General features: G+C 47.4%; 1 protein-coding gene across 2 annotated transcripts in view; it reads left to right on the forward strand.

The window, feature by feature from the left end:
- Positions 1–9315: 9315 nt before the first annotated feature.
- The window catches only part of PTPN18 (protein tyrosine phosphatase non-receptor type 18), a 67681-nt gene continuing 55122 nt past the window's right edge, over positions 9316–21874 (forward strand). The window contains exon 1 of one of the 2 annotated variants that reach the window (XM_077284160.1): positions 9316–9518. In XM_077284160.1, coding sequence (XP_077140275.1) covers positions 9423–9518 — 96 coding nt within the window. In that variant the 5' untranslated portion in view covers positions 9316–9422. The remainder of the gene's footprint in view (positions 9519–21874) is intronic. The other variant, XM_077284159.1, reaches the window with a different exon arrangement.

The raw sequence follows: 21874 nt of genomic DNA on the forward strand, positions 1-21874 counted from the left end.
CGAGGCTTGAACTTAGGAGAGGAGACCTTCATAGGAACATACCGAGAAGACAGCCATTCCAAATCCCCAACACGAAGTCGGGGACTCACACCGCGACGGCGGTTGGCAAAGCGCTGAGCCTTCTCCTGTGACAACTTCAAATTGTCCACCACATGGTTCCAAATCTGCTGCAACCTATCCACCACAGAATCCACCCCAGGACAGTCAGAAGGCTCAACCTGACCCGAGGAAAAACGAGGATGGAAACCAGAATTGCAGAAAAAAGGCGAAACCAAAGTAGCAGAACTAGCCCGATTATTAAGGGCAAACTCGGCCAATGGCAAAAAAGTCACCCAATCATCCTCATCAGCAGAAACAAAACATCTTAAATAAGTTTCCAAGGTCTGATTAGTTCACTCGGTTTGGCCATTCGTCTGAGGATGGAAGGCCGATGAAAAAGACAAATCAATGCCCATCTTAGCACAAAAGATCCGCCAAAATCTGGACACAAACTGGGATCCTCTGTCAGACACAATATTTTCAGGGATGCCGTGCAAGCGAACCACATTCTGAAAAAATAGAGGAACCAAATCGGAGGAGGAAGGCAACTTAGGCAAGGGCACCAAATGGACCATTTTGGAAAAACAATCACACACCACCCAGATGACAGACATTCTCTGAGAGACTGGAAGATCCGAAATAAAATCCATGGAAATGTGCGTCCAAGGCCTCTTCGGGACAGGCAAAGGCAAAAGCAAACCACTGGCACGAGAACAGCAAGGCTTAGCCAGAGCACAAATCCCACAGGACTGCACAAAGGAACGCACATCCCGCGACAAGGAAGGCCACCAGAAGGACCTAGCCACCAAATCTCTGGTACCAAAAATCCCAGGATGGCCTGCCAACACCGAAGAATGAACCTCGGAAATAACTCTGCTGGTCCATCTATCTGGGACAAACAGTCTCTCTGGTGGGCAACGGTCAGGTCTATCCGCCTGAAATTTCTGCAGCACTCATCGCAAATCTGGGGAAATGGCAGACAAAATCACTCCCTCTCTGAGGATACCAGCCGGCTCTGAAACTCCCGGAGAGTCAGGCACAAAACTCCTAGAAAAGAGCATCAGCCTTCACATTCTTCGAACCAGGCAGGTACGAGACCACGAAATCGAAACGGGAGAAAAACAACGACCAACGAGCCTGTCTAGGATTCAGCCGCTTGGCAGACTCGAGATAAATCAGATTTTTGTGATCAGTCAAGACCACCACACGATGCTTAGCTCCCTCGAGCCAATGTCGCCACTCCTCAAATGCCCACTTCATAGCCAACAACTCCCGATTACCAACATCATAATTCCGCTCGGCAGGCGAAAACTTTCTTGAAAAGAAAGCACAAGGTTTCATCACAGAGCAATCAGAGCTTCTCTGCGACAAAACAGCCCCTGCTCCAATCTCAGAAGCATCAACCTCGACCTGAAAAGGAAGAGAGACATCAGGCTGACACAAAACTGGAGCCGAAGAAAACCGGCGCTTCAGCTCCCGAAAGGCTTCCACGGCCGCAGGAGACCAATTAGTCACATCAGAACCCTTCTTGGTCAAATCCGTCAAGGGTTTAACCACACCAGAAAAATTAGCAATGAAGCGATGGTAAAAATTAGCAAAACCCAAGAACTTCTGAAGACTCTTAACAGATGTAGGCTGAGTCCAGTCATGAATAGCCTGGACCTTGACTGGGTCCATCTTAATAGTAGAAGGAGAAAAAATAAAACCCAAAAAGGAAACCTTCTGTACTCCGAAGAGACATTTTGAGCCCTTCACAAATAAGGCATTAGCACGCAGGACCTGAAATACCATCCTGACCTGCTTCACATGGGACTCCCAGTCCTCAGAAAAGACCAAAATGTCATCCAGATACACAATCATAAATTTATCCAGATATTCTCGGAAGATGTCATGCATGAAGGACTGGAACACAGAAGGAGCACTAGAGAGTCCAAAAGGCATCACCAAGTACTCAAAATGGCCTTCGGGCGTATTAAATGCTGTTTTCCATTCATCCCCCTGCTTAATACGCACAAGGTTATACGCACCACGAAGATCTATCTTGGTGAACCAACTGGACCCCTTAATCCGAGCAAACAGATCAGATAATAATGGCAAAGGATACTGAAATTTGACCGTGATTTTATTTAGAAGACGATAATCTATACAAGGTCTCAGAGAACCATCCTTTTTGGCCACAAAAAAGAATCCTGCACCAAGAGGGGAGGAGGACGGGCGAATATGTCCCTTCTCTTAAGACTCCTTTATATAACTCCGCATCGCGGCATGTTCTGGTACAGACAAATTAAAAAGTCGTCCCTTAGGGAACTTACTACCAGGAATCAAATTTATAGCACAATCACAATCCCTGTGAGGAGGCAGGGCACCGGATCTGGGCTCATCAAATACATCCTGGTAGTCCGACAAAAACTCAGGAACCTCAGAAGGAGTGGAAGAAGCAATTTACACCAAAGGAGCATCGCCATGAATCCCCTGGCAACCCCAACTTGAAACAGACATAGCTTTCCAATCCAGAACTGGATTATGGGCCTGCAGCCATGGTAGACCCAAAACGACAACATCATGCAAATTATGCAGCACAAGAAAGCGAATCACCTCCTGATGTACAGGAGTCATGCACATGGTCACTTGAGTCCAATACTGAGGCTTATTCTCAGCCAGTGGTGTAGCATCAATTCCCCTCAGTGGAATAGGGAATTCTAAAGGCTCCAGAACAAAACCACAGCGCCTGGCAAACGACAAACCCATCAGGTTCAGGGCAGCACCTGAATCAACAAAAGCCATAACCGAGTAGGATGACAACGAACAAATTAAAGTAACAGACAAAATTAATTTAGGCTGTATAGTACCAACGGTGACAGATTTAGCGATTATTTTTACGCGCTTAGAGCATGCTGAGATAACATGAGTTGAATCACCACAGTAAAAGCACAACCCATTTTGACGTCTATGATTTTGCCGCTCATTTCTGGTCAGAATTCGGTCACATTGCATAGACTCAGGTCTCTGTTCAGAAAACACCGCCAGATGGTGCGCAGATTTGCGCTCCCGCAAACGCCGATCAATCTGAATGGCCAAAGCCATTGAGTCATTCAGACTTGCAGGCGTGGGGAACCCCACCATAACATTCTTAATGGCTTCAGAAAGACCTTCTCTGAAATTTGCAGCCAGGGCACACTCATTCCATTGAGTAAGCACCGACCATTTCCGAAATTTTTGACAATACACCTCAGCTTCATCCTGGCCCTGAGAGAGAGCCAGCAAGGCCTTTTCTGCCTGGTTCTCAAGATTAGGTTCCTCATAAAGCAAACCAAGCGCCAGAAAAAACGCATCCACATTCAGCAATGCAGGATCTCCTGGCGCCAGGGAGAAAGCCCAATCTTGAGGGTCGCCACGTAACAGGGAGATAACAATTCTAACTTGCTGAGCAGAATCACCAGAGGAACGAGGTCTCAAAGAAAGAAATAATTTACAATTATTCTTAAAATTTAGAAACCTAGATCTATCTCCAGAAAACAACTCAGGAATAGGTACTTTTGGCTTAGACATAGGACTGTGAACAACAAAATCCTGAATGCTTTGCACCCTTGCAGCAAGATGATCCACACTAGAAGCCAGACTCTGAATATCGATGTCTGCAGCTGAACTCAAAGCCACCCAGAGATTAAGGGGATGAGAGAAGCTGGACAGACTGTAGCAAAGGGAGAGGAAAAAAAAAAAATTGTACTCAGGGCTTCTCTTATCCCACTTCTGCGATGCATTAAACACTTTATGGCCTGCTGTACTGTTATGATCCTTAGTGGCTGAGGATCACAGAATGAACTAGCTAAGTTACTGAACATAGAACGAGCTCTAGGGAGGTGGTAACTGGACTGACCGCAAAACCTGATCCTAACCAAACACACTGAAGGTAGCCGGTGAACGTGCCTAAATTCCTTGGACGTCTCGACGCAGCCTGATAAACTTGCTACCCCTATAGAGAAAGTAAGACCTCACTTGCCTCAGAGAAATGACCCCAAAGATATAGTAAGCCCCCAACAAATATTAACGGTGAGGTAAGGGGAAAATACAAAACGTAGAAATGAAAACAGATTCAGCAAATGAGGCCCACTAATACTAGATAGCAGAAGACAGGCAGGGAACTGTGCGGTCAGTAAAAAACCCTATACAAAATATCCACGCTGAGAATACAAGAACCCCCACACCAACTAACGGTGTGAGGGGAGAAACTCAGCCCCCTAGAGCTACCAGCAAGCAAGGAAATCACATATTAGCAAGCTGGACAAGGACAAGTAAATAACCAAGAAAAATATTGAACACTAATGAGCAAAAAATAACCAAACAGAAAACTTAGCTTCTCTTGGAGAGACTGATAGCGAAGGAATTCAGGAGGATCAAGATAGCACTGAATACATCGACAGCAGGCAAACACTGAAAGTCCAGGTGAGCTAAATAGGAAACCAGCTAACAGATAACGAGACAGCTGATCCGCCTCAGACCTGCAGAAAGACACAAAGAGCCACCAGAGGGAGCCCAAAGACAGCCCTCACACAGTACCACTTGTGACCACAAGAGGGAGCCCAAAAACAGAGTTCACAACACCTTCATTTCTTAAAGTAATGATGGCCACTCGTTTTTCTTTACTTAGCTGTTTTTTTCTTGCCATAATACAAATTCTAACAGTCTATTCAGTAGGACTATCAGCTGTGTATCCACCAGACTTCTGCACAACACAACTGATGGTTCCAACCCCATTTATAAGTCAAGAAATCCCACTTGTTAAACCTGACAGGGCACACCTGTGAAGTGAAAACCATTCCCGGTGACTACCTTTTGAAGCTCATCAAGAGAATGCCAAGAGTGTGCAAAGCAGTCATCAAAGCAAAGGGTGGCTACTTTGAAAAACCTAGAATATAAGACATAATTTCAGTTGTTTAACACTTTTTTGTTAAGTATATAATTCCACGTGTGTTAATTCATAGTTTTGATGCCTTCAGTGTGAATGTACAATTTTCATAGTCTTGAAAATACAGAAAAATCTTTAAATGAGAAGATGTGTCCAAACTTTTGGTCGGTACTGTATGTTATTAGAATTTTCATTCTCAGGCATTTCTCAGGATTTAGCTCAGTAAATGTTTCACATCATGATGCTTCACAGTCTATGAAGAGTACCCCAGAAAGAAACTGAAACTGCTAGCAGAGCTAATAACATGAAGAGCATCAGATCAACTAACCTCTCCAAACATGAACTCAGAGGAAAAGCAAACTAAAACATGACGCATTCAGAGAAAACATACACTGGACTATTGATTTATGCACAGTTTATTGAAAGTTTAGATATGCTTTAAGAAGTATTTGCCTTAATCATGTTTTCCTGTTCACAATAGCAGTTCTTGAGATGAATGCAGTGCTGCAGGCATTCCTTATCAGTTCCTTTTTGCTCTGATCTATAGAGGAGGATCTTTACTACTGAACATGTACATAAAGTGCAGCACAGATTCATATTAACTAAAAGCAGAGATCCTTAGTTCAGGAATAGAACAGACAGTTATAGGACATTTCATAACTTTCCCAAATTCTTATGAAAACATTTACAGCACATCCTGCATTGTACTGCTGTTCCCAATTTATTATATATTATAGGTGTCTGAGTCAGTCCATGTTATACCGATTCCTCCAAAATGGATACTGACTCTGACTCCACGACTCTGACTCCATGGCCATGGTTTCAATATGGAAATACACATGTCCAAAATTTTGAGCATTTTTAGGTGGGTTTCACAGTGGATCAGCCTGTAAAAGATAACATGTACACATACCTTTACTGTGTCTAGTAGGGCAGGTCCTAAATGTGCAACTCTCTGTCCTCCTTATGCCTATACAACCACAGATTTGACTATGGGACAACCTTTGTAAAGACTACCGCCAGGCTTGGACTGGCCCACAGTAGAATCCTCCGGTGGGCCCCTGTGCAAGAGTGGTCTAGAACTCTGCTATGTGAGCAGTACTTAGCACTAAATACTTAAATCACTATGTACAGACAAAGGCTGCATCTTATTCATTTATCAATCTACTCAGTTCAGTGATATATAAATTTACGATTGAGGATAATGTCACATTTGCATGTAGCTGAAAAGTGGGGCCCTGGAGTTGGTTACTGGTGGGCCCTTGGCACCCCAGTCCGACACTGACTACCACCACCTAATATACTTTAGTAAAACTGGAGGATGGATCATAATGGAGAATCAGAGAACAAAGTGAGTGTGACATATTTCGGTCCGTGTTGCAGGCAGTTTGTGAGATACGACTGATTTAGTGTTTTCTTTCGGACTTTTTCTCTATGTGGATTTTGCTCAGAAAGCAGCAAGTATTTTTTCTGGTGTCTCCACCACAGTATTACATTGGGGTTTCACATGGTTCCTTGTTACATCCTGTGTAGCAACCGAGAGGCTTGGGTGATATACTGCCATGTAGTGATATAACCAGCTCGTGTAATAGTTCAGCTGAAATACTGAACAGAGAACTTGATCCTGTAGAAAACATTGCAGCAGTCAGTCCCTCGGATTAATGTCTCTATATGTCTCCAGTGCGACTGGAGAATTACAAGGCTCCTCCGACATCAAGGTGCAGTGATTGTGGTATATCGTGAGAGCTTTTATTTATTTGGGGCTTTCTCTTTGGAAGTTCTCTATCTTTACAGGTAAGTTTTATGTACTATAACAACCTTTAAAAAATTCTCCACCAAGAATTAACAGGGTGAAGCCGCTTTAGAAGACTAAGTACAAAACCGAAAAGGAGGTGCTGTGCCCCCCATCAATGGGAATATTATTATATATAGATGATACCTTGTCATCTATTTTGGGACAGTTTATATTATTATTATTATTCATCTATACATATTTTCATATATTTGGGGGAGCATCCTTTGGGGTATACGCCATCTCTTGTTATCAGGAATCTATTCATCCTTTTTTGGATCACTTTCCATCATTATCCTGATAGTTTGTCTTTTAGCAGACCTTTTCCATTTATATGTAATGTCTTTGTGATTCTTTAATAGACTGTATATTAATGTATTACTGTGAGATATGGGAAAATGATATCTAATTTATATCATTTTGATATCTGATGGAATTCTGTCTCTTCTTTTTTTAATTAGCTGGAGCAAATAGGCCTTTGAAGCTCTCGGGAGGGGGGAGAATGGAACCTGTGTTCCCAGCAATTATCACAGGGGTGTGAACTCTTGTGCAGCTACGAGCCAACTGACTTCCTTTGTTTGACTCAGGCTGACATGTGGCACCACAGATTCCAGGCTAAACCAGCACACGGCTCTGAAATATTGAGTCTGGAAAATGACCTATAATAAAAGAATGCAATACCTCTGAGCCTAGTCGAGCACATAATCGGAATCTGGAATTCCTTCCCCCACACGCCTGTACCCTGCAGCCACCTGTAGGACTCTGCATTATTAAGTTATAAAGCATAGCTACCAGCATAGCTACCAGGAATATAGGCATATTTGGTCTCCCTGCACAGATAAAATCCAGCAGAACCCAGTAGCGCCGCCACCATCTTAGTTAGACCCTCAGGTGGAAAGTTATGAGCCTCCATGGTTCTGTACAGAAAACCATACTCTCAGAAATGGGAAGGGAGAGGCTGTACAAGCCCAGGGGTGGGTGCAGCGTGTGGGAGGGGGCAGCCTAGGGGATAATAAGCAGCTACTCATTTTGAACTCAGTCTTTCTACTGGCAGGAGGATCGTTAGCTGACGCGGCCAGAGAATCACGTAACAAAGATATGGACCTGTAATCCATTAGCGCCTCCCTGTGGTCACATACTAAATAACACGGTAATTGCAATCTATCTGCCCTACCCTTGTACTTCACTCCTGACTGCATACCTGTATATTTGCATTTGTATATATATATATATATATATATATATATATATATATCTCTTTATCTTTTGAGTGCACCTTTCGGCGATTAAATATAAAATTAATCTTGGGCTGCTCTTTTATCTCGATTCACGAATCCCCACGTCCGCACGCTCAGTTGATTATTATACGACACCCAGGTTGGTTTCTGACCCGATATAAGCCTGTTGTCAGATGGGTCTTATATCGAACGAGGAGCTGGTGGCAGCATACCTTACTGTGCTAGTGAAGAGCCCTGACACTGATGGCCGGGAGGTTTATATATACTGTGTATATATATATATATATATATATATATATATATATATATATATATATATATATATATATATATATCCCCAGCCTGGACTGGTGATGTATATACCACACACTGGGAGCGCCTCAACAACTTGTACCTATAAGGGAAGCCTTTCCCACGACTATTTGCCCTCAGTGCAGTTCCCTGACTGACCTGGGGCAAGTGGTGGCGCCAGAGAGCCGATCCCTGCTAGGTCCTTTTCTCCCCTCCCCAGCGGTGAGTGAAGTCAATAAACCCCTTCCCCTGTACGATCCGTCACAATTACAATATTGATTGCCCCTTTATGTCTCTGTGTATGGGATTTATTATTTGTTTTTGTTATTACTTCCATTAGAGAGACATTTTTTAGCTTTATTTACTATACTGGGATTTATGACCTGCAGATAGTGGAGGATAGCCGCAATAGTTATATCATCTGTGTGAGCTATATCATCTCGATGTATTTGCATGTGTATTACAACATATTGTATGCCCATGCAATCTATAGCACCCCAATGATTTATATATGACATCTCTCTGCATTGATCATCGAGGATGAATTTTAGGAGGTATTTTGATGTTTGGGTTTGTTATCCTGCATTTGCAACCTAAGAGTCCATAGTCATGGCCCTGTAGGACCCTGAAGATGGACTGATAATGGAATGAGGCAATGGTTAAAGGTTTGGGTCCAGGGTCTACGGACACAAACAATGCTGTTGGGTAAATGCTGCAACTATGGTGGATGGTAAAGAACTTATGGCCTGGGGCCTGGTCCATGTTCAGCCCAACCCTTAGGGTAGGCAACATCCGACTGTACTTGTAATGTACTGATCAGTGGGAGTCATGTATAAAGATTGCCATTGATTCCCAAATTTAGAACATGGCCGGCAGTGCCTCTTGGGCGTGCCTTCACTACATTCAAACACACACAAATACTTCTATAACCAGGGCGCACACCCTGATGAAGCTACTGTCCATGCCTGTGGGCTGCAGCCTGCTTTCTCTTCCTGCTCACTGACTGTCTCCCTCAGCCTAGGTGCTCCTCCGGTTGTGCAGGACTGGCAGGTAGGAGTGGCCGCCTCTGCTCTCAGGACACTTCCTCATTCTGCAGCAGCTTTTCCCCTGACTCTGGAGACACAGGTTGTCTGTGTTCAGCGGACAGGGAAACGTCATGAGTCAGATGGCCGAAAACCTGAGGGGCTTCTTGGCAAGAGTGGAGTGTGTAAAACGCCAAGGGAGCGAGGACCCCCTGGGCAAGGAGTTTCAGGTGAGCCGATGTTCCTAAATATCTTTACTTTTGTACATTCCTCATACCCGGCTCGTTTAGATCTGAAAAATAATAATTACCACAATTCCAGGTATTATTGGAAATTAATACAAAACTGTTGGGATTGTAACAATATACTATTCCTGCATCTATATAAAGTGATTGGTATTGGGAGAGTGACGCTCTATGTGAGCTAATATATAACCACAACTGATTGGCCAGTAACACGTATAGGGCGCAGTACAGCCAACTGGCAAGGACGTCCCAAAACTCGGGTCATATAAAACACTGCACCAGATTAGTCAGTAGTGCCATCCCAAACCTTCAGATCTAGTATATATATATATATATATATATAATACACACACCCATATATACCAGCCTTGCCTAAGTTGTAGCCAAAGGTTTTGAGACTGACACAAATTTGGATTTTTACACAGTTTGTTGATTAAATTTTTATAGTGGTAATTTGCATTAACTTTAGATTGCTATGAAGACTAAGGGTACCGTCACACAGTACCATTTACATCGCTACGACGGCACGATTCGTGACGTCGCAGCGTCGTATGATTATCGCTCCAGCGTCGTAGACTGCGGTCACACGTTGCAATCACGGCGCTGGAGCGATGCCGATGTCCCCGGGTAACCAGGGTAAACATCGGGTTACTAAGCGCAGGGCCGCGCTTAGTAACCCGATGTTTACCGTGGTTACCAGCGTAAAAGTAAAAAAAAACAAACCGTACATACTCACCATCTGATGCCCGTCAGGTCCCTTGCCGTCTGCTTCCTGCTCTGACTGAGATCCGGCCGTACAGTGAGAGCAGAGCGCAGCGGCGACGTCACCGCTGTGATCTGCTCTCACTTTCCGGCCGGCAGTCAGTCAGAGCGGGAAGCAGACGGCAAGGGACCTGACGGGCACCGGAATGTGAGTATGTACGGTTTGTTTTTTTTTACTTTTACGCTGGTAACCACGGTAAACATCGGGTTACTAAGCGCGGCCCTGCGCTTAGTAACTTGATGTTTACCCTGGTTACCAGCGAACGCATCGCTGGATCGCTGTCACACACAACGATCCAGCGATGACAGCGGGAGATCCAGCGACGAAAGAAAGTTTCAAACGATGTGCTACGACGTACGATTCTCAGCTGGGTGCCTGATCGCAGTAGCGTGTCAGACACAGCGAGATCGTAACTATATCGCTAGAACGTCACGAATCGTGCCGTCGTAGCGATAAAAATGCCACTGTGTGACGGTACCCTAATCAATTGTAGAAAATTGAAATAATCTCTTTATCTCTGGATAAAGTGTTAACAAGGACAAGACAGCTGATATCACTCTGTCTTGCTGATTGATAAAAGAGCAGACTGGTGGCTTTAAAAAGGGCTGATGCTTGAAATCATTGTCTTCTTCTGTTAACCCTGCCTACCTTTAAGGAAACACAAGCAGTCATCAATGTTTTGCATCTAAAGGGCTTTACAGGCTACGATATTTCTGCTTTTACGAATGCCCCTAAATCAACCATGTATCGGATCATCAAGAACTTCAAGGAGAGAAGTTAAATTGTTCTAAATAAAACTTCAGGGAGCTCACGAAAATCTACCCAGGACCGTCCCCTAAATCGGATTTAATAAAAAAAAATTTAATACCAGTGCAGAGTTTGCTAAGGAATGGCAGCAGGCGGTTGTCAGTGCAATGGCACACATAGTAAGGCAAAGGCTTTTGGAATCTGCCCTGTGTCATGAAGGTCAGCAAAAAAATTCACTTCTCTCCTAGAAAAACATCAAGGACAGACTGACATTATGTAGGAAGTACAGAGCTCCGACTCCAGAAGACGGGGGAAAGTTATTTTCTCTGAAGCCCCCTTCAGACTATTTGGGACATCTGGAGGAATGATTCTCCAGAGAAGAAAAGGTGAGCTCTACCATGAGTCCTGTGTCATGCCAAATGTAAAGCATCCTGATTGAGACTATTCATGTGTGGGGCCTTTCAACCATGCATGGGGCTCACTCACAATTTTTCCTAAGAGTACTGCCATGAATAAAGAATGGGACCTAAACATCCCCCAACAGAAACTTCTGCCAACTATCTAGGAGTAATTTGGTGGGGAATGTTTTTACCACCATATTACAACGTAAAACTGATATCTAAGTGGCTCAGTGAACAAAACATTGACATTTTGCGTCCATGACCATTGAGAACCTGTTCTCAATCCTTAAAAGTTGGGTTAACAAACCAAATCACAGAAATTGTGATAAACTCCGACCACTGATGAGACAAGAATAGACAGTCAACAGTCCATTAAGGGTAGAAATCTGGAAAAATAAGAGTCAAGGCTGTAAATATTGAGTATTTGCATAAACTTCATGTATTTGTCAGAAAAAGCTTAAAAACTTTTGAAATGCTGATAATTGTACTTCAGTGACTATAGAAACAAAATGACTAAATGAAGCACTGAAAGCAATAAAATGTGAAAACTAAAATTAGTGTCAGTCTCAAAACGTCTGCTCACAACTACTGTATATGCTACAATATGTGCATATATATACATATATATATATATATATATATATATATATATATATACATACACACACATGCATCTCACAAAATTAGAATATCATCAAAAAGTTAATCTATTTCACTTTCTTCATTACAAAAGTGAAACTCATATATTATATAGAGTTATTACAAGCAGAGTGATCTATTTCAAGTGTTTATTTCTGTTAATGTTGATGTTTATGGCTTACAGCCAATGAAAACCCAAAAGTCATTATCTCAGTAAATTAGAATAATTAACAAAAAACACCTGCAAAGGCTTCCTAAGTGTTTAAAAAGGTCCCTTAGTCTGTTTCAGTAGGCTCCACAATCATGGGGAAGACTGCTGACTTGACAGATGTGCAGAAGGAAATCATTGACACACTCCACAAGGAGGGTAAGCCACAAAAGGTCATTGCTAAAGAAGCTGGCTGTTGACAGAGTGCTGTATCCAAACATATTAGTGGGAAGTTGAGTGGAAGGAAAAAGTGTGGTAGAAAAAAGTGCACAAACAAACGGGATAACTGCAGCCTTAAAAGGATTGTTAAGAAAAGGCCATTCAAAATTTTTGAGCAGATTCTGTCTGGAGGAAGAGTGGAGAGGCCACAATCCAAGCTGCTTGTAGTCTAGAGTGAAGTTTCCACAATCAGTGATGGTTTAGGGAGCCATGTCATCTGCTGGTGTAGGTCCACTGTGTTTTATCAAGACCAAAGTCAGCACAGCCGTCTACCAGGAAATAATAGAGCACTTCATGCTTCCCTTTGCCGACAAGCTTTTTGGAGATGAAATTTCATTCTCCAGCAGGACTTGGCACCTGTCCACACTGCCAAAAGTACCAATATTGATTGGCCAGCAAACTAGCCTGACGATAACCCCATGGAAAATCTATGAGGTATTGTCAAGAGGAAGATGAGACACCAGACCCAACAATGCAGATGAGCTGAAGGCTGCTATCAAAGCAACCTGGGCTTCTATCTAATATATAATTGCCTAGAATACTACTTCCTGCAATTCATCATTTAATATAATGGGCCCCAAATATCCATCTATTTAATATATTGGGCCCCACATATACTTCCATCTAATATATAATTGCCTAGAATACTACTTCCTGCAATTTGTGCCAACTTCCGTGGCTTTGTCCGGAGCTAATGTCCGGAGCTAATGTCCGGAGCTAATGTCCGGAGATAATGTCCGGAGCTAATGTCCGGAGCTAATGTCCGGAGCTAATGTCCGGAGCTAATGTCCGGAGATAAGTGACGTCACCAGTGTCCTACACCCAGGCAGAGCACAGGGGCCCCAGGCAGCATATGGGGCCCCAGGCAGAGCACAGTGGCCCCAGGCAGAGCACAGGGGCCCCAGGCAGCATATGGGGCCCCAGGCAGAGCACAGTGGTCCCAGGCAGAGCACAGGGGCCACAGGCAGCCTATGGGGCCCCAGGCAGAGCACAGTGGCCCCAGGCAGAGCACAGGGGCCCCAGGCAGCATATAGGGCCCCAGGCAGGGCACAGGGGCCCCAGGCAGCATATAGGGCCCCAGGCAGAGCACAGGGGCCCCAGGCAGCATATGGGGCCCCAGGCAGAGCACAGTGGCCCCAGGCAGAGCACAGGGGCCCCAGGCAGAACATGGGGCCCCAGGCAGAGCACAGGGGCCCCAGGCAGAGCACAGGGGCCCCAGGCAGAGCACAGGGGCCCCAGGCAGCATATGGGGCCCCAGGCAGAGCACAGGGGCCCCAGGCAGCATATGGGGCCCCAGGCAGAGCACAGTGGCCCCAGGCAGCATATGGGGCCCCAGGCAGAGCACAGTGGCCCCAGGCAGAGCACAGGGGCCCCAGGCAGCATATGGGACCCCAGGCAGAGCACAGTGGTCCCAGGCAGAGCACAGGGGCCCCAGGCAGCTTATGGGGCCCCAGGCAGAGCACAGTGGCCCCAGGCAGAACATGGGGCCCCAGGCAGAGCACAGTGGCCCCAGGCAAAGCACAGGGGCCCCAGGCAGAACATGGGGCCCCAGGCAGAGCACAGGGGCCCCAGGCAGAACACAGGGGCCCCAGGCAGCATATGGGGCCCCAGGCAGAGCACAGGGGCCCCAGGCAGCATATGGGGCTTCAGGCAGAGCACAGTGGCCCCAAGCAGCATATGGGGCCCCAGGCAGAGCACAGTGGTCCCAGGCAGAGCACAGGGGCCCCAGGCAGCCTATGGGGCCCCAGGCAGAGCACAGTGGCCCCAGGCAGAACATGGGGCCCCAGGCAGAGCACAGGGGCCCCAGGCAGCATATGGGGCCCCAGGCCGAGCACAGTGGCCCCAGGCAGAACATGGGGCCCCAGGCAGAGCACAGGGGCCCCAGGCAGCATATGGGCCCCAGGCAGAGCACAGTGGCCCCAGGCAGAGCACAGGGGCCCCAGGCAGCATATGGGGCCCCAGGCAGAGCACAGTGGTCCCAGGCAGAGCACAGGGGCCACAGGCAGCCTATGGGGCCCCAGGCAGAGCACAGTGGCCCCAGGCAGAGCACAGGGGCCCCAGGCAGCATATAGGGCCCCAGGCAGAGCACAGGGGCCCCAGGCAGCATATGGGGCCCCAGGCAGAGCACAGTGGCCCCAGGCAGAGCACAGGGGCCCCAGGCAGAACATGGGGCCCCAGGCAGAGCACAGGGGCCCCAGGCAGAGCACAGTGGCCCCAGGCAGAGCACAGGGGCCCCAGGCAGCATATAGGGCCCCAGGCAGAGCACAGGGGCCCCAGGCAGCATATGGGGCCCCAGGCAGAGCACAGTGGCCCCAGGCAGCATATGGGGCCCCAGGCAGAGCACAGTGGCCCCAGGCAGAGCACAGGGGCCCCAGGCAGCATATGGGACCCCAGGCAGAGCACAGTGGTCCCAGGCAGAGCACAGGGGCCCCAGGCAGCTTATGGGGCCCCAGGCAGAGCACAGTGGCCCCAGGCAGAACATGGGGCCCCAGGCAGAGCACAGTGGCCCCAGGCAAAGCACAGGGGCCCCAGGCAGAACATGGGGCCCCAGGCAGAGCACAGGGGCCCCAGGCAGAGCACAGGGGCCCCAGGCAGCATATGGGGCCCCAGGCAGAGCACAGGGGCCCCAGGCAGCATATGGGGCTTCAGGCAGAGCACAGTGGCCCCAAGCAGCATATGGGGCCCCAGGCAGAGCACAGTGGTCCCAGGCAGAGCACAGGGGCCCCAGGCAGCCTATGGGGCCCCAGGCAGAGCACAGTGGCCCCAGGCAGAACATGGGGCCCCAGGCAGAGCACAGGGGCCCCAGGCAGCATATGGGGCCCCAGGCCGAGCACAGTGGCCCCAGGCAGAACATGGGGCCCCAGGCAGAGCACAGGGGCCCCAGGCAGCATATGGGCCCCAGGCAGAGCACAGTGGCCCCAGGCAGAGCACAGGGGCCCCAGGCAGCATATGGGGCCCCAGGCAGAGCACAGTGGTCCCAGGCAGAGCACAGGGGCCACAGGCAGCCTATGGGGCCCCAGGCAGAGCACAGTGGCCCCAGGCAGAGCACAGGGGCCCCAGGCAGCATATAGGGCCCCAGGCAGAGCACAGGGGCCCCAGGCAGCATATGGGGCCCCAGGCAGAGCACAGTGGCCCCAGGCAGAGCACAGGGGCCCCAGGCAGAACATGGGGCCCCAGGCAGAGCACAGGGGCCCCAGGCAGAGCACAGGGGCCCCAGGCAGCATATGGGGCCCCAGGCAGAGCACAGGGGCCCCAGGCAGCATATGGGGCCCCAGGCAGAGCACAGTGGCCCCAGGCAGCATATGGGGCCCCAGGCAGAGCACAGTGGCCCCAGGGGCCCCAGGCAGCATATGGGGCCCCAGGCAGAGCACAGTGGTCCCAGGCAGAGCACAGGGGCCCCAGGCAGCTTATGGGGCCCCAGGCAGAGCACAGTGGCCCCAGGCAGAACATGGGGCCCCAGGCAGAGCACAGGGGCCCCAGGCAGAGCACAGGGGCCCCAGGCAGCATATGGGGCCCCAGGCAGAGCACAGGGGCCCCAGGCAGCATATGGGGCCCCAGGCAGAGCACAGTGGCCCCAGGCAGCATATGGGGCCCCAGGCAGAGCACAGTGATCCCAGGCAGAGCACAGGGGCCCCAGGCAGCCTATGGGGCCCCAGGCAGAGCACAGTGGCCCCAGGCAGAACATGGGGCCCCAGGCAGAGCACAGGGGCCCCAGGCAGCATATGGGGCCCCAGGCCGAGCACAGTGGTCCCAGGTAGAGCACAGGGGCCCCAGGCAGCATATGGGGCCCCAGGCAGAGCACAGGGGCCCCAGGCAGCATATGGGGCCCCAGGCAGAGCACAGTGGCCCCAGGCAGAGCACAGGGGCCCCAGGCAGAACATGAGGCCCCAGGCAGAGCACAGGGGCCCCAGGCAGAGCACAGGGGCCCCAGGCAGCATATGGGGCCCCAGGCAGAGCACAGGGGCCCCAGGCAGCATATGGGGCCCCAGGCAGAGCACAGCGATATTTTGGACCACTGTGCGGTGTTTCAGACCCCCTGTGTGATGTCTGGGGCCCTGTTCTTAAGTATATTAAAGATTAAAGTAACGTATATTAAAGTATATTATAGATCAAATTTGACACGTTTATGAGCACCATTGAGTGATATACTCAAGAATGACATAATTTTTCAACATTTTATGGTTTCAAACTGTAAACACTCAGAGTTTTTTTTACTTCAACCAGAAAACCTTAACGGTTCATAAAAAACTTGACTGTTCAGGATATGATAAAAGTCATAGTATTCTGAATCTTTAACTTATAAAGATACCTTTACATGGGGTGATTATTGGTTCCAGAGAGGCTTTCGGCCGATAATCGTACACATGGCTGGTGACATACTACTTCCGGCAATTTGTGCCAACTTCCGTGGCTTTGTCCGGAGATAATGTCCGGAGATAAGTGACGTCACCAGCGTCCTACACCCGCTCAGGGTGGACAAAGATATATGCCTTCGTGGTGCGCGGCACTTTTCTGATTGGTTGCCGCCTGCCGCGAGCGACCAATCAGAAATGTGCCGTACTGTCAAGAATTGTCAAGAGCTGGTGAGTGCAGCCATTTTTTGTTCTTTCTTACTATTATTTATTAATTGTATTATTCTTACATTTGAATAAATAAAGTATATATGGATTCTAGACTCCCGATTCTTTAGAATCGGGCTGCCATCTAGTAACATATAAAATTGTACATTCACACTGAAGGCATGAAAACTATGAAATTAACAAATGTGGAATTATATACTTAACAAAAAAGTGTGAAACAACTGAAAATATGTCTTATATTCTAGGTTCTTAAAAGTAGCCACCTTTTGCTTTGATGACTGCTTTGCACACTCTTGGCATTCTCTTGATGAGCTTCAAGAGGTAGTCACTGGAAATGGTTTTCATTTCACAGGTGTGCCCTGTCAGGTTTAATAAGTGGGATTATTTGCCATATAAATGGGGTTGGGACCATCAGTTGTGTTGAGCAGAAGTCTGGTGGATACACAGCTGCTAGTCCTACTGAATAGACTGTTAGAATTTGTATTATGGCAAGAAAAAAGCAGCTAAGTAAAGAAAAACGAGTGGCCATCATTACTTTAAGAAATGAAGGCCAGTCAGTCTGAAAAACTGGGAAAACTTTGAAAGTGTCCCCAAGTACAGTTGCAAAAACCATCAAGCTCTACAAAGAAACTGGCTCACATGAGGACCGACCCAGGAAAGGAAGACCAATAGTCACCTCTGCTTCTGAGGATAAGTTTATCCGAGTCACCAGCCAGGTTAACAGCAGCTCAGATTAGAGAACAGGTCAATGCCACACAGAGTTCTAGCAGCAGACAAATCTCTACAACAACTGTTAAGAGGAGACTTTGTGCAGCAGGCCTTCATGGTAAAATACCTGCTAGGAAACCATTGCTAAGGACAGGCAACAAGCAGGAGAGACTTGTTTGGGCTAAAGAACACAAGGAATGGACATTAGACCAGTGGAAATCTGTGCTTTGGTCTGATGAGTCCAAATTTGAGATGTTTGGTTCCAACCACCGTGTCTTTGTGCGATGCAGAAAAGGTGAACGGATGGACTCTACATGCCTGGTTCCCACCGTGAAGCATGGAGGAGGAGGTGTGATGGTGTGGGGGTGCTTTGCTGGTGACACTGTTGGGGATTTATTCAAAATTGAAGGCATACTGAACCAGCATGGCTACCACAGCATCTTGCAGCGGCATGCTATTCCATCCGAATTTGCGTTTAGTTGGACCATCATTTATTTTTCAACAGGACAAAGACCCCACACACACCTCCAGGCTGTGTAAGGGCTATTTGACCAAGAAGGAGAGTGATGGGGTGCTACGCCAGATGACCTGGCCTCCACAGTCACCAGATCTGAACCCAATCGAGATGGTTTGGGGTGAGCTGGACCGCAGAGTGAAGGCAAAAGGGCCAACAAGTGCTAAGCATCTCTCGGAACTCCTTCAAGATTGTTGAAAGACCATTTCCGGTTATTACCTCTTGAAGCTCATCAAGAGAATGCCAAGAGTGTGCAAAGCAGTCATCAAAGCAAAAGGTGGCTACTTTGAAGAACCTAGAATATAAGACATATTTTCAGTTGTTTCACACTTTTTTGTTAAGTATATAATTCCACATGTGTTAATTCATAGTTTTGATGCCTTCAGTGTGAATGTACAATTTTCATAGTCATGAAAATACAGAAAAATCTTTAAATGAGAAGGTGTGTCCAACGTTTTGGTCTGTACTGTATATATATACATACACACATCACTACTACACCAGCCTAGTGTATACTATTCTATATATACTGTATATATTACTGCTACAACAGCCTAATGTAACACTTTAATTAGACACAGTCATGGCCAAAAGTGTTGGCACCCTAGAAATTGTTCCAGAAAATGAAATGTTTCTCCCAGAAAGTTATTACAATTGCACATGATTTGTTATACATATGTTTATTTCCTTTGTGTGTATTGGAACAACACAAAAAAGGCAAATTGGACATAATTTCATGCAAAACCCCCAAAATGGGCAGGACAAAATTGTTGTCAACTTTTCAAAATAGTGGGCAAACAAATATATTTCAAGCATGTGATGCTCGCTCAAGATCACAAGTAACAGGTGTGGGCAACATGAAAATCACACCTGAAACCAGATAAAAAGGGGAGAAGTTGACTTAAGCTTTGCATTGTGTGTCTGTGTGTGCCACACTAAGAATGGAGAACAGAAAGAGGAGAAGAGAACTGTCTGAGGACTTGAGAACCAAAATTGTTGAACAATATCAACAATGTCAAGGTTACAAATCCATCTCCAAAGATCTTGATGTTCCTCTGTCCACAGTGTGCAACATAATCAAGAAGTTTATAACCCATGGCACTGTAGCTAATCTCCCTGGATGTGGACAGCAGAGAAAAATTGATGAAATATTGCAATGCAGGATAGTCCAGATGGTGGATAAGCAGCCCCAATCAAGGTCAAAAGAAATTCAAGCTGTCCAGCAGGCTCAAGGAGTATCTGTGTCAGAGCAAACTATCTGTCGACATTTGAATGAAATGAAACGCTATGTCAGGAGACCCAGGAGGACCCCACTACTGACAGACATGAAAAAGCTAGACTGCAGTTTTCCAAAATATACTTGAGTAAGCCAAAATCCTTCTGGGAAAGTGTCTCGTGGACAGATGAGACCAAGATAGAGCTTTTTGGTAAAGCACATCATTCTATTGTTTACTGAAAACAGCATGAGACCTACAAATAACAAACACTGAACCTCCATCATATTTAACTGTATGTACTAAGGTGTTTTGGTGTTGTTTAGTTGCCTATGGCACTGGGTGTCTTGACTGTGTGCAAGGCATCATGAATTCTGAAGATTAACAAAGAATTTTCAATCTTAATGTAGTGCCCAGTGTCAGAAAGCTAGTCTTGCGTCCTAGGTCATGGGTTTTCCAGCAGGACAATGACCCCAAACATACTTCAAGAAGCACACAGAAATGGATGGAAATGCAGCGCCCCAGAGTCCTGGTCGTTGCAGTACTGATGCTCCGCCGCTAAGGTGGGCTATGGTACGTCCGATGGCACTGAAGGAGTTCACCTGACCAGGTATCACAGACACCAATACACTTCACAGTCTGGCCTCCAGGGGGAGCTAAGGGTGCTATGTATTAGGCCACTCCTCACAATCTGGAAAAACTGGGGGTTGGATAGGAAGTTAGTGAGAAAGCTGACTGGGTTGGAACCAGGCAATATCCTGTGGCAGAGGGTGTTGCAGGGGAAGATTCAGGGGGGTCCCTGTCAGGGGTGGGATCCTGACAGAGGCCTAGCGAACAGAAAGAACGTTACGGGACCGCGCCTGCACTCCGTTGCGGCGGTACCCCAAGAAAGGACAAGAAGCGAGGTTTATTGTGCTGAGTGAGAAACGAGATCAATGCAACAAGGAGAAACACCAGTAGGAGTCGTGCTGTAAGTCGAGGCAACATCCTACTAAGGCGCGCAGCCGGTGGCCGGAACGCCGAGGAAGTATTGAGCTCCAGGCCTTACTTCAAACCTACGGCAGGACAGTCAGTTATAGGCGGGCTGTCTCACTCAAATCACCTAAGAAGACAAAGGGGGCAACATTTGGATGGGGGCGACTCTAGGGTCCCGGAAGACCTCCGAGCCTACCCGTCATACGGGTGCGTCCTAGCCACATCATCTGGGGGACGAAGCAGAACATCATAATCGAGTTGTGAGGGAACTTCAGAAACAGACACAACAGTTGTGGGAACTATCCCGTAAGCACAGCAGGGGAGGACCACAACACACAAGCGCTAGAAGGTAGGCACAGATTTCCACCTGCAAAGGGAACCCTGGAGGTGCCATCGGACCGGCCGGACTTACGCAGCCCGGTTTACCGTATTCCGGATTGAGGATCCTGAAGCCTTCAGTAAAGAGGTAAAGAGACTGCAACCTGGTGTACTTGTTATTTACTGCGACCTGCACCGCACCACCACAACATCATCACCATCCACACCTTTCATTGGACGCCCCTCAGCAGGGTCACGGACCGGGTCTAGCCACCGTGACAACCCCAGAACAGAGACTCAGAGGCCCGGTACCGGGTACCCCTTGGCCCTGCGGCAGTGGGGGCGCTCCAGAAACAAAGCACTGGAGAGTTGTGAAGTGGCAGCAATGAGACCGGATCTAAATCCCATTGAACACCTGTTGAGAGATCATAAAATTGCTGTTGGGAGAAGGTGCCTTCAAATTTGAGAGACCTGGAGCAGTTTGTAAGAAGAGTGCTCCAAAATTCCATGTTGGGTTAAAGTCTCTGGGTCATTTATTGCGTCATAAACCAAAAACTTGAACTGGTAAAAGAAAATCAGCCTTCCTGGCTCAAAGGAAAGTAAAAGTTCATATAAAGTTCCTGCCAGTACTTCTTGGAAAACACCTGTGGCTGCTCTTGCAGGAGCTTCAGTCTGGAGGCTTTCTTCTTTCACACCGCACAGACAGAGGAAACAAAACTAGCTGGACATTAAACTCCCTCCAGCCACATCCTGGAGGTGGAGATATGGTGGGTAGGCGTCCCATCCAACTCTGACCTACCCACCATGAAAACCAAGCCCATATACCCACTGGATTACTCTTAGCACATATCATGCTGGAGAAAACACTTAACGGCTTTCACTTCACGCAGGAAAACAATCTTTGCGACACATATCTTCCCTCATGTACGGCACCAGTGACCCTGTCACAATGATTATAGGAAGCAATTGATTGCAGGCATTTATTCCAAAGGGTGTGCAACCAAATATTAAGATGAGGGTGCCAACAATTTTGTCCATCCCATTTTTGGGGTTTT

This window comes from Ranitomeya variabilis, chromosome 2 (genome assembly GCF_051348905.1).
Source record: "Ranitomeya variabilis isolate aRanVar5 chromosome 2, aRanVar5.hap1, whole genome shotgun sequence".
Taxonomy (NCBI): domain Eukaryota; kingdom Metazoa; phylum Chordata; class Amphibia; order Anura; family Dendrobatidae; genus Ranitomeya; species Ranitomeya variabilis.